Here is a 13,456-nt window from a genome sequence, read left to right on the forward strand (position 1 = left end):
ACCATGCGGCGAGGGGCGGGTCCGGCGGCGAGGTGTCCTGCTGCCTAACAGGTTCACGTGTACTGGTGCAGGTGGGGAGGAGGGGAAGGAAGGAGCGCAGCAGGGAGCGCCAGATATGTGGAGGGGAGCGCGGGCGGCGCCTGGCTCGCCTCCGGCCTCGCCGTCGGTCACTGCCTGGGAGCGCGACTTCCTCCTCTGGGGGCCGACGTGCGGGGCGGGGAGGGGCGGGGCGGGAGACGCCCCCGCAGGGCTGGGCTCAAAGCCGCCCCAATAGGATTCAGTGCGGGGCAGAGGCTGCGCCCCGTCCCGGCGCCGCGCTCTGCCGCGGAGGAGGCGGCGCGGCCCCGGCAGCTGCGGCGCGGGGTCCGTCGAGGGGAGGCCGAGCCTGCCAAGCTGGCGCCCAGCGGGGTCATGGTGCCCGGCGCCCGCGGCGGCGGCGCGCTGGCGCGGGCTGTCGGGCCGGGCCTCCTGGCCCTGCTGCTCACGGTCTGCGCCCCGCTCCGGCTGCAGGCGGAGGAGCTGGGTGAGTGGAGAGCGTCCGGCTGGCGGCGGGCCCCGGGGCCCCGGGGGCGGGCTGCGGGGCGGGCCGGGCCGGGCCTCAGGGGACGGAGCGCGGGAGGAAGTCGGGCTCGCTGCCTGCTATCCGCGGAGTCCGGCTCTGCCCGCGGGGCTGGGGGCGAAGTAGGTTACTGCATTACGTATCGCTCCCCCACCAAACTCCTTCCTTCCCCCCAAACCAGAGAATCAACCTGGCGTCTCTGCACTTTCTCTCTTCGCCGCCCCCCAGCCCATTTCACTTAGTTTCCAGACTTCCTGACTCTGCTGGCCCCGTGAGAAGTGACCTGACCCCGAGGGTCGCCTTAGGGGACAGGCGTGTTTAGGGCGGGTTCTCCCCAGCCGCCTTTTGACAAAGCCGCTCCTCTGCCGGCGCTGGGCCCTGCCCTCCCTGCCGCTGCTCCTCCCGCGCGGAGTTGGAATCCTGGCGTGTGCGTTCTGGGCTCGTGCGGAATGGCCGGGGCACGTTTGCCGAGGTTGGCCTTGGACGCGGGCGAGCAGGCGGTGCTGCCACCTCCTCCCGAGTGTCCTGCTGGCGCCGCAAGTTGGAATCCTGTGGCTTCCTGTGTATCTGAGCGGGTAGACTCTCAGCCAGGCTGCTTTTTCTCTGGAACTGGTCTTTGACTTGGAGTTAGACCTAATTAACCCACAACCGAGTTTACACTCTGTCTAGCAGATTAAAGCAGCAACCCCGTTAACCAGCCCTGGGTGTCCCTGTTTCATTCATCCTCATTAATTAGTGTTTTTTGGGTTTTTTTTTCATAGCAAGGGCCAGCTTTCTGCCGAGTTGTTTCAGTGTTTCCTCTCCTCCCTTGCTCCTGGCCCTATATGCCTGAGCTTATTTAATGGCTCTTAGTCTATCCGGAGTACTTTGACAGCTCCCCCAGCCACCGTGCTTTCTGGTGAAACAACAATCAAGACTAAAACCGGTGTTGGCATTTTTTTTTTTTTTTTCCACTGAACTATGCCTCCATTCTGAAACATTGATACTCGAGATGGTGGTGGTGGTTCCTAAGTTTATGTGACATACCAGTTTGTTTAAAAAAACAAAATCCCTAAAACCCTGAAGTTATTTTGTCTGGTACTGTAGCACAGTACTAGGCAGACTGCAAAATTACAGCAAATACGTAAGATTTTGTTAAATGCGTAGGACTTTTATAATGGATGTTTTAAATATTTTTATTTTTTTCTCAACTCACTGTTTGAAGGTGCACCTTTAATACTATATGCCTGTGAGAATCATTCCAACAGTATGTTCCTGTACTAATCTGACCAAAGCTGTCGCTTAATCTTTTCCAATAAAGTTTTAAATTTTGTATGGTCATCCAGGCTGTTAACTGGGCACTTTGTGAGAGCAGTTCTCTAGGAACAAGTGTGATTGCTTAGATTCTTTTTTAAAAATTATTATCATTATTATTATTTTTGAGACAGGGTCTCACTCTGTCGCCCAGGCTGCAATGCAGTGGCACGATCTCAGCTCACTGCAGCCTGAACCTCCTGGGCTCAAGCCATCCTCCCGCCTCAGCCTCCTGAGTAGCTGGGACTACAGGGGCATGCAACCACGCCTGGCTAATTTTTGTATATTTTATAGAGACAGGGTTTAGCTATATTACGCAGGCTGGTTTTGAACTCCTAAGCTCAAGTGATCCGCCCACCCGGGCCCCCCAAAGTGCTGGGACAACAGGCATGTGGTTGCTTAGATTCTTACTGGGCTTCAAATCTGAAACTTTATTGCAGTTGACTGATGGAAGAAGATAGTATCATTGGAGTTTCCATGAAACATCCTATATATTCAGGATATTAAAAGAACCAGTGAAGGAGCAGATATTCAATCACACACAAAGAGTAAAGCTTAGATTTGGGACATTTACTGAAACACATCTAGGAATTCCAGTGCTGATACTTCTTGAGTGAAATATCGGTTACTTTTGAATATTATTTTTGAATATTTCTCACATCTGTGATTTTCCCAACTAGCACTTGGTCACTTATTTTTTGAGTTTTCATGGAGTTAAGCATGCACACCTATTTTTAGATCTTGAGATATACTTTTGGCTATTTAATTGGATGGTGGTGATAAATGATAGTAGTGCTTTCAGTGTTTAGGAGAGAGCAGCTTTGTCTGTTTTTGGCGAGAAGAAAATAGCAATTTTTGCATTTCAGTTTCATTGTTTTTGTAGTCAGCCTAGCCTGGTGGTTCTTGGTTCTCCCAAGCTTCCCAACCTATCTGATCACGCATCTCCCTAGAGATGTATAAAGTTCCCACCCCTTATTTTGAATCAAATTCTAGTGGGTGAAGCTTGGGAATATACACTTGGAAAAAAGTTACCTCAGGTAATTCTGATTCTAATCAGCTGTGAGACCGTGAAAACATTTTGTAATGTTAGGGTTGTGATAAAATGCTACCATCTGTGTTATAAGCAATTTCGTGTTAGACTTTTATTTATTGTGTGGTTTTAGGAACCAAATGCCATAATTTAACCTCAATGTGTATAAGCCTAATCAGTACAATTAATTAAATTTTTTTGTGTCAGAGTCTGATGACCCCATAAAGCTATACTGGGTCCTTTGTAGGGCAACTGTTTGCCTATCTGGTGTTTCTCTTGAATTACATTTTTAAAAAAGTGTCCACCCCTCCCATTGTTTGCAGCCAGCCAGGTCCCAGGCATTTGGGTTTAGTGGCCAGAGCTTGGGATTATTTCGGCTCCTTATGGCCCTGTTCCTCTGCATCCACTTAACTAAAGGTACATATTTACATAGACTGTTTCACATAATTTTGACCTTTGATAATAAGACGTTAAGTTGATCATTCGTTTTTATTCAACTTGTGTAAATTCATAGGTTTGGATTTAGTCCAAATTTACCTTGACATAAATTTTTGTAGCATAAAATACCCTTCATTTGTGTAATGAATTTCTGCAACCTAAAACTCTCTGCTTCTCTGTCCACCACAAGATTTGCAAATGGTTATTAGCTAAAGTTTTCCCCCTTGTGATATAAATGAAGAATCAAAATGAGCGCTTGACCTCTGAGGAAACTTCTAAGTATAGATTCAAATCTTGCATACTTAAAAATTCTTCAAAACCCTCTGCCCAACTCTTAATTTGTTATTTAGAAGGTCTGCTGTTAAATCATCTGTCATTTATTTTGGGTTTAGACATAGGATCAACTGATAGATGATGTTTTAGGTGAGTGGCTTTTTCAGAAGTCAGCACAAGTTTATTCATTCACCTTCTGTACCAGTGTGTGCACTTACCCTTCTCTTGTCTCATCTGGACAGCCAGCCTTGTAGACTCTAAGATCCTGAGGGCAGAGATTGGGTCTATATAGTCTTTGTCTTCCTAGTATCTGACAAAGGTGCTCAGTGTTCCTTGAGTTGAACTGAACAATCCTTTGTGTTTAGGATCTATTTTCAAATTACTTCCTAACTAGTGGAAACCAAGTAATAAAGAGCCTACTGACAATCTTTATAAAGGTGTACATCTGCTGCTTCTACTAATTAATTTTGTTTATCAAGCCCAGCTCTCTTGGCATGCTTATTTCTATATGTAAGGATGCCTTTTAAATGAAAATACAGCAGAAAAAAGGGAACAAGCCAGCAGAACAATATGTACAATATCTTTTGGCTCTGGTAGATATAATTTGTACACTCAGAAACAGTAAGTTATATATTAATATTTCAGAGAGGAAAGAGATTGTGTTAAAGAATTCATTAAACAAATCAAATGATATGTTTAAAGCAGAATTCGAACTCTGAATAATGTCCCAAACGGCTTTTATTAACTTTTCATGTTACAATTTGAACCCTTTAGCCTTGTGGAACTGCCACAGACTTGAAAATCATATTTTAAAAAACCACAACTTGGAAACAAGTAAGGCATCTGACATTTATGAGGAATTATGTCTTATTTTTAAGACACATGGGGGCATTAATTTAATTCCAGCATTTAGCAAAGGTTTTAGTTGTGTTAAAGCAGAAAAAAAAGTTCGTTCTGGGAAATATATCCCATGGCGTTTTAGACCTATTTCTATGTGTGTCTAAAAGCATGAAGTCAACTCTGTACATATTAGAGCAATTAGTTATTTTTCTTTATTAAAATAAATAAATCAATAAATGTTAGCTATCCTAGTATTCATTACTGTTTATTACTATTGATTTGACAAATATTGAGGCCTCTTTGTTCTGTCCCCTCCACTGCCCCTCTGACCTCATTCCCTGAAATGCTCCCCCATACTCAGGCCTCTAGCCATTTTTTGTTTTTTTGTTTTTTTGGTTTTTTGCTATTTCTCCAAAATGACAGGCACCATTCTACATCAGAACCTTTGCACATGTTGTTCTCTCTGCCTGGAATAGTCTTATTCCACAAATATCCACAAAGCTTGCTCCTCCTTCAGTGTTTGTTTAGATGTTGCTGTCTCAGGGAGAACTTTCCTAACCACTTAAAACCCTCTCTTCATTCCCAGAACTCTATATTCCCCTTCTTAGCTTTCAGTTTTATCTAGAGCAGGGATCCCTAAGCCCTGGGCCGCAGACTGGTACCTGTCAGTGGCCCGTTAGAAGCCGGGCCACACAGCAGGATGTGAGCAACAGGTGATGGAGCATTACCACCTGAGCTCGCCTCCTGTCAGATCAGCCAGGCATTAGATTCTCATTGGAGCTTGAACCCTGTTGCGAACTGCATGTTTGAGGCATCTAGGTTGCCATGCTCCTTATGAGAATCTAATGCCTGATGATCTGAGGTGGAGCAGTTTCATCCTGAAGCCATCCCCCTCCAACCCAACCCCATAAATGAAAAAAAATTGTCTTTCACGAAACTGGTCTCTGTTGCCAACAAGGTTGGGGACCACTGCTCTGGAACACTTACCCTCTTTCAACAAAGTGTATAATTTACACTTTAAATTGTCTGCCTTCCTCCTACTAGAGTATAAGGTCCATGAGGAGTTTGTGCCTTGAACAGTGACCATACTGGGAGCTCAATAGGGGATGGGAGCTTAGTGAGGATGGGGTGAGAAGGCAGTGAAAACACGATTCCTGCCCTGTAAGACTCAAACCTCACTCTAGTTAAGAAATCAAAACCGGCCGGAGGTGGCTCACACCTATAATCCCAGCACTTTGGAAGGTTGAGGCAGACTTGAGCTCAGGAGTTTGAGACCAGCTTGAGCAACATGGCGAAAACCCATCTCTAGCGAAAATACAATAAAACTAGCCAGGTGTGGTGGTGTCCTGTGGTCCCAGCTACTCGGGATGCTGAGGTGGGAGGATCTCTTGAGCCCGGGAGACAGTGGTTGCAGTGAGCTGTGATTGGGCCACTGTATTCCAGCCTGGGCAACAGAGCAAGACCCAGTCTCAAATAAAAAAAGAAAAGAAATTAAAACCTGGACACAGCAAAGTAATGAAATTGTATGTCTAATCCAACGTTGAATGTAAAAGTCTGAAAGTATGTATGTAAAATAGAGAAATTCATTCTGGCATATTAGAAATTTGGCATTGAGGGTGAAGGGAAAAATATAGCCAGAATTTCAGATTGTTTTTTTTTTCATTAGACCGAGGAGTAGTTTTGCTTTTTTGCAAACTGAGGAGTCATGTGGATGTCATCTTCCAGATGTTCATTGTCTGCTTTGTATATTAAAAAAATATTTGTTTGCTTTACTGGGTGAGTGAGACTTAATTTATGGGAAAAATAAACCCATGTGATGACTTCTTACCCGATGTGGAAATAGAGTCGTGACTGTGAGCCCTGGTATGCTGAATCTAGAACCAACTGCCAAACTTGCCTTTCAGTGGGAGTTGAAGAGGAGGGGTTTTTAGGGTTTGGGGGATAAACATTGCAGGATTCCCTAAGATCCATGAAAGCAGAGATAAATCTCAGCCTCTTCTTTCACCACTAGCACCCAGTACGGTGCCTGGCACATAGCTGGCTCCAGATAACTAGTTCCTGAGTCAGCGCATAAATGCTGTGGTTGAGATTTGAAAGAATTGAAAGGAGGATAATATTCACTATGTTATTTTAAACAGAAATTGTATATATGGCTATTGTGGAGCGTTAGGAAACACTGTGCATGTATTTAAGAAAAGAACTAGGCCGGGCGGGGTGGCTAACTCCTGTAATCCCAGCACTTTAGGAGGCTGAGGTGGACAAATCACTTGAGTCCAGGAGTTCCAGACCAGCCTGGGAAACATGGCAAAACCGCTGTCTCTACAAAAAATACAAAAAATTGCCAGGCGTGGTGGCACACGCCTGTAGTCCCAGCTACTCCGGAAGCTGAGGTGGGAGGATCCCTTGAGCCCTGGAGGCAGCTGTTGCAGTGAGCTGTGATGGTGCCACCGTACTCCAGCCTGGGCAACAGAGTGAGACCTTGTCTCAAAAAGAAAAAGGAAAAAGAAAATAACGAAATTCAATTCTGAAAAGAACCGGGAATCTCCAAGACCCTTTTACAGGCAACAGCAGGAAAACTGCCATGAGTGAGGGACTGGCAGTCTTGAGATTAGAGGGAGGAGCAAATGATCCCCTGATTGAGACCAGGGGTCCCCTATGGTTTGCTAACGCTTACACATTTAGGGCATCAGGTGCCTACTTCCCCTCAAAGATCATTTGGGGACAATGTCTAGGCATTTGTGACATCAGCACTGTGTTAAGCCATATTGTCATGTATGACTTTACTGTTTACTGCCATTTCTACTTGATTTATTAATCTCATTCTTATTAGCTGTTTCCTTAGGAGCTACATGCTGTGTAATAATATACCCAATATTTGCAGAAATGTCTTGTGTCTTGTATATAATTATATATGATTGTATTAGTCTGTTCTGTGTTGTTATGAGGGAATATCTGAGGCTGGGAAATTTATAAAGAAAATAGGTGTATTTGGCTGAAGCTTCTGCAGGCTGTACAGGCATAGCATAAGCATGTGGTTGGCCTCTGGTGAGGGCCTCAGGAAGCTTGCAATCATGACAGAAGGAGAAGGAGAAGCGCGTGCATCACATAGTGAGAAACAGAGCAAGAGAGATGCTCTTAACCATCCAGCTCTTGTGTGAAGTAATAGCAAGAACTCACTCATCACCAAGGGGATGGTGCCAAGCCGTTCATGAGGGATCTGTCCCTATGATCCAATACCTCTCACCTGGCTCCACCTCCAGCATTGGGGATCATATTCCAACATGAGATCTGGAGGGGACAGAACATCCAAACCGTATCAACAATAATTTTAGGCTAGGTAGATTTTTTTGTAGGAAAAGCTGCAAAGGATAATACTGAAATAAGGTAACAGCTTAAGTAGCTCTGTGTTACCCCCATACCACCTCCCTTTTAAAAATAGAGCTGTGCTCGAGCTTCTTTTTTAAAAAACAAAAAAGAATAAATTTCTCTTAGGTTGGAGCTTTCTTCGCTACTTTCCCAATGATCTTCCCTAATGCTTACAACAGAAGCAGAGTAGATGTGAAACAAAGTAGGATGTCAATAAATAACATTGTCCTGATTTATCATAATCTTGGAAAATGTTACACATAGAACCATTGAGGACATGTTTTGGTTCTATATATTTTTGTAAATACACACACACACACACACACACACACACCCCTATAGCAAATACATGTGTGTACACACACATTTACTATTGTTTTTATTAAATATTATGTAGACACAAAATTATAGACTATAAATAAAGGTCTAAAGAACAACAATAAAACTAATACCTGGGTTCCCCCCTCTGCTGCCTAGTCTGTGTATGCTTTTATATTCTGCTTTTTTAAACCTATGTTTTATTGAAAGTTTTTGTTACTTGGAAAAATTCCATCTTTATATTTATTTTAGAATTTGCTTTGAAGTAAACCAAAAACTTATTTCTAAGTCATTTATTGCTACTTAGAAATATATAATGGGAAAGTAGAATTTTTGTCTGGGCAAACTTATAATCGATGTGTCTTGTCAATGTTTTTGTTTTATATTATTCAGATAACTCTTTCTTACTAAGGGAGTCAGAAATAATTTGCCTATTCATACTTTATTTGAGAAAAGCACATAAGTTTAAATATACTAAGTGTCAGAAAGGTAAGGTGTATTTTTTTATCCTTCTTTGGTGAGATTCTTCATTTGTATTGAGTGGATCAGGCTTGCTCATTGTTAGACTATTTGGAGTTTATCTTTGTTGAGACCCACATTAGTTTTTATAGTCAACATCTTCAAACTCAAATTATAACTGCTATTGTGGCCTTTTTATTCAGTGTTTAACATATTTACATTTACTGAAAAAGAATAGTCTTTATTTTCTTTCATCACAAAATTAAAATCCTTGAAAACTAATAATATATATAGCTCCATTTTTGCATTTGAGCACGTTTAGTGGCTGTGCTTAAAGGTGGTGTGTAAATGATTTTTATGAAGCACAGTATTCTTGAAAAACAAAGGAAAGAAAAACTTTATTTCACTATTATGTCTGACAGAAAACAAGACAAAAGGATATTAAAAGTGTGATGTCCAGTTAAATTTGAATTACCAAGGTGTAAACTTTCCTACAGGGAAAATAGATAAACATCTATGCGTTTGTTGCCTAACTTTTAAATGGCTGAGTGGATTTAATTCGGCCTTTTTATTGCTTTTCACAAAAGAAAGTTTACCTCATATGAAAATGTGATTGATTTCAGCCCCAAAGAGAAAACTGTAGAGACTTAATGACCCATGGGACCACTGGAACATGAGGTTCATGTATTGAATGCTTCCATTCTGAGGATTCTGGAATGGAGGCTGCTTATTTTGAGAATAAAATGAACCAAAGTTTGCCCCCACCCTGCCCACCATTTTTTTTGGGATCCCTGGAAAGCTGCGGGGCTTTGCCAAGAGACTAAAATAAGAGATGGCCTATTGCAGACAGAGAAATGGCCCTGTACCTACTGTTGCTGCCGGCTCAGAAGGGTCTACAAGTCTTTTGAGACTCCAAAATCTGTTAATAAACTAAAAATTTATTAAGGATTTCTTGACTTTTTTCCTATCTCATTTGAATCTCTAAATATTTTCTTGCATAGCCACAATGTTATGAGCACACCTAAGAACACTAATAGTTGTTTTTTAATATCATCTAATACTCAAGTCATATTCACATTTCCCAAGCTGTCCTAAACATGTCTTTTAACCTCTGGTTTGTACAAACAAGGATCCAAACAAGGTCTACATATTAGTTATTATGTCTCTTTAGTCACTTTTATTCTGTCACTGACCCCCACCCACATACTTTTTCTTTTCCTGCAAGGAAACCAGGTTCAGTTGTTCTGTGACACAGCTCACATCCTAAAGTGTACTCACCACTTCGGAGTAGTTTATCTTTTACTTGGTGCATTATCCGTGTATTTCTGTATAAGCCCGAAATCTGACCTAACGACTTGATTAGATTCAGACTAAGTGTTTTTGGTAAAAAGTACTCAAAGGTGCTATGTACTTCTAATTGTATCACAATAGGACGCATATATTATTATTATTATTGTGATTATTGCTCCACTTTTAGTGATGCTCAGAATCACCAGTGACTTTAAGAAGTGACACATTGATCTCCCCATTATAAAACTGCCATTTCTCTATGACTTACAAGAAATTTTTGGAATGTTAGTTTCTTACTCAATAAAAGTACTTCCCCATCAACAATTCACTCTATGGTTTAAGCATCCAATCACTGTTGTTGCTTGTCCAGTCTGGTTTTTCATATAGACAAATTTTAAACCTCTATTTTCATACGTATTTTGAATCATTGTATGTTTTTTACATCGAATTTAATCCCAACAATTCTGAGAGCTGTTGAGGGAACTGAGATTCAGAGAAACAATTATTTACCAAGACACATTTACTTTGTGTGTCCGAAGTGGAACCCAGGCACATACTTTACAATTCTAAATGCCTTGAAATGGTTTCCTGCCCTTTGTCTCCAAGAATACCCATCATATGTTCCTATCCAGGAGAGAAAAAGTTAGGAAAGAAGTCATGGGGGAACACAGTTTGAGGGGGTTACTTATGCAATTAAGCCTGAAATTTACAGTCTTTGGTTTCTCTTAGAGGTGATCATATTTGCCATTGAAATACTAAGATTTTTTTTTAAGTCCCAGCTGGCAGCTAACCATTGCTTTTAGAGTATTGCAATACATCCAGCAGTGCAGAATATGGAATGTGCAAAAGTAGTACAGTTTTCAGGACTGGACTGTGATATGAGTTTTATGAGATTTATTTTTTCTCTGTCATGTTTTGTACCTTATTAGATGTATGATAAGATACCATCTGTCTCCCTACTGAGATTTGCTATTTTCTTGTCAGTAAACCTTGATTGCTTGTTCCCTGAATATGGTGCATAAACCTACGCTTGCACAAACCTTCTCATCCTATTTCTTTGTTTATTTTCCACAGTATGCTCAAGTAATTCCTGAATTGACACTTTTATTCAGGTTTCAGAAATGTCATTTTGGCTTAACTATAGATCCTGGAACTTATTGTTGTCTGTCCTAGACATATAAATGAAATCTGGAGTGAAAATAAGTATCAGATACAGATGTGTTCCAATTGTAGGAATAGATATTAAAATTAAACCATAAAAACTTTTATCTTGAGGATTTTCTTTCACTTTAAAAAATATTCATGGCAATAGAATATATCTTACAGGATCCAATAGAGTAGTCACTAATAAGAGCTTTTTGGAAATGTAGTATTTCCAGACCCTGCATTTTGACAAGAACCCCAGGTGATTCGTTTGCATACTGAAGTGTGAGAAGCAGCACTTTAATACACTAACACCTTCTTTTACAAAGCATCTTTCAGGAGCTAAGCAAAGTGAACAACCTTTGTTGGAAGTAAAATAGGCACCTCTCATTAGACCTTTCCCTTAACAGTCTAGTAAAGAGTACTTCGATGATTAAAAAAGGGATGGTAGAACTTCTCATAATTTTTACAAAAAAAAAAAAAAAAACCCTCCTAGTTAAACATGACTATTTTTCTCTTGCTAATTTTGAGACAAAAAGAGTATGAATACAAAAAACTAAATGTCAGTTATGCTGCTCAGCAGTAATGTGAGGTTGGACAATGTCTTAAATATTGCTACCTCAGTTTTGTCACCACTTAGGCAGTAGTGGCCTTAGAGCATGTGATTCCATTCCATCGTCTTTGAAGTCAGACTAGTTTCAGGTTAGGATCTGATCCCAGCCCAGCCGCATGGGCTGAGTTACTCTGCATCTTAGAGCCTTGACTCCTTCACACACAGAATAGAGATAATAAGAGGGATGTGTGGTGAAGAAAGGGTATTGTGGGCTTCAGTTTTGTTGTATAGGAGATGTCCTATCTTATAAGCTACTGGGTATACACTTTGATGTTTGTGAAATTACTCTTTGTATATGTATATCTATATATATGTGTGTGTGTGTGTGTATGTGAAATAATTTGTAATCAATTTTTTAAAACTATCATTATCAGATATGGTTGTCATGAAGGCTGAATAAGGTAATATAAAGTCCTTAGAACACTGTATCTACTACATTTTACAATGAATTTCTGGTAAATGCTAGTTTTTAGTAAGGGACCTTTCATCATTTTATTTTTTTCCTTTCCCAATAACTTTTTGGCTGTCAATTTTTAAAAAACTATTATCTGGCCGGGCGCGGTGGCTCAAGCCTGTAATCCCAGCACTTTGGGAGGCCGAGACGGACGGATCACGAGGTCAGGAGATCGAGACCATCCTGGTGAACACGGTGAAACCCCGTCTCTACTAAAAAATACAAAAAAACTAGCCGGGCGAGGTGGCGGGCGCCTGTAGTCCCAGCTACTCGGGAGGCTGAGGCAGGAGAATGGCTTAAACCCGGGAGGCGGAGCTTGCAGTGAGCTGAGATCCGGCCACTGCACTCCAGCCTGGGCGACAGAGCCAGACTCCATCTCAAAAAAAAAAAAAACAAAAAAAAACAAAAACAAAAACAAAAAAACTATTATCTGTGAAAGTGAAGACTCACATCTATGTGCAAAGGAGAAATGTTTACAGTTTTAATTTATAAAACTCAGTTTAACTTTGTCTTTACTTGGTAATATTGGATTTTCTGGACTCCATAGAGAAAAGTCAGTATCAGTATTATACTTTATCTGAATACTGGCAGTATGCATATTTAACATGAAACCGAGGTTAGAAAGATAGCGTGTTCTAGTGGCAGGAAAGATTTCTTGACTTACCTTCAGCTGAAGCAGTGGCAGCTTGGATATTACATCAACATCCTGACATTAGTAACAAAGGTCAGCAGCCTCTTTTCTCTGACTTCCTTATTCTAAGCATCTATTGAACAGAGATAAAACAGTTCTCTTAGAATTGTTTTGCTGTACAAACAAGTTTTTTTTCTTAAAAGTCTTTTTTGAAATTAAGAAACTTCTGTTAACCAGTGTGTCCAATTCATTGTAGATGCCCACAAAGCACTTATAACTTAACAACAGTGGGAAAAGTCTTGCTTTTGAATCGAGTCACATAATATAATTTCAGTACCATTTTTAGAACTCCAGAGGCCAGAGTCCACTTCTCCACATAAGATCTTTAATCCCAGAAGCCCTATCATAGGACGTCTCTGTGTGTCCCACTTGCGAGAGTCTAACCCAGGAGTTCACCAGTATGTCTCACAGAATACTGCTCCCAGGAGATGCCCCAAGAGGAAAGAGTTTTCTGGGAAATGCTGTAAACTGCAACATGCATCAGAGCTTCACTGTGCACTCTAAGGGCTTTGAGATGTTCTGTGGTAAAGAAAAAGGTGGGATTCTGTAAGCTTACTGACCTTGCAGCTCTTTTGAGGAGGGTGAGGGCATAACCTCCTGGTAAACTGCCCAGACTAGTACCACAGTGTCTACTTCAGGACATGCTGACATAGCAGTAAGTGGGCATTAGATAAATACTGGGAAATGCA

At 41.4% G+C, this 13,456-nt stretch overlaps 1 protein-coding gene across 3 annotated transcripts in view; it reads left to right on the forward strand.

The window, feature by feature from the left end:
* The first annotated feature begins 281 nt into the window (after positions 1-281).
* Positions 282-13,456, forward strand: part of DCBLD1 (discoidin, CUB and LCCL domain containing 1) — a 66,249-nt gene continuing 53,074 nt past the window's right edge. For 2 of the 3 annotated variants that reach the window (XM_038000979.2, XM_073022432.1), the window contains exon 1: positions 282-523. In XM_038000979.2, the coding sequence (XP_037856907.2) occupies positions 412-523 (112 nt within the window). In that variant the 5' untranslated portion in view covers positions 282-411. The remainder of the gene's footprint in view (positions 524-13,456) is intronic. The other variant, XM_008007231.3, reaches the window with a different exon arrangement.

This window comes from Chlorocebus sabaeus, chromosome 13 (genome assembly GCF_047675955.1).
Source record: "Chlorocebus sabaeus isolate Y175 chromosome 13, mChlSab1.0.hap1, whole genome shotgun sequence".
NCBI classification, from domain to species: Eukaryota; Metazoa; Chordata; class Mammalia; order Primates; family Cercopithecidae; genus Chlorocebus; species Chlorocebus sabaeus.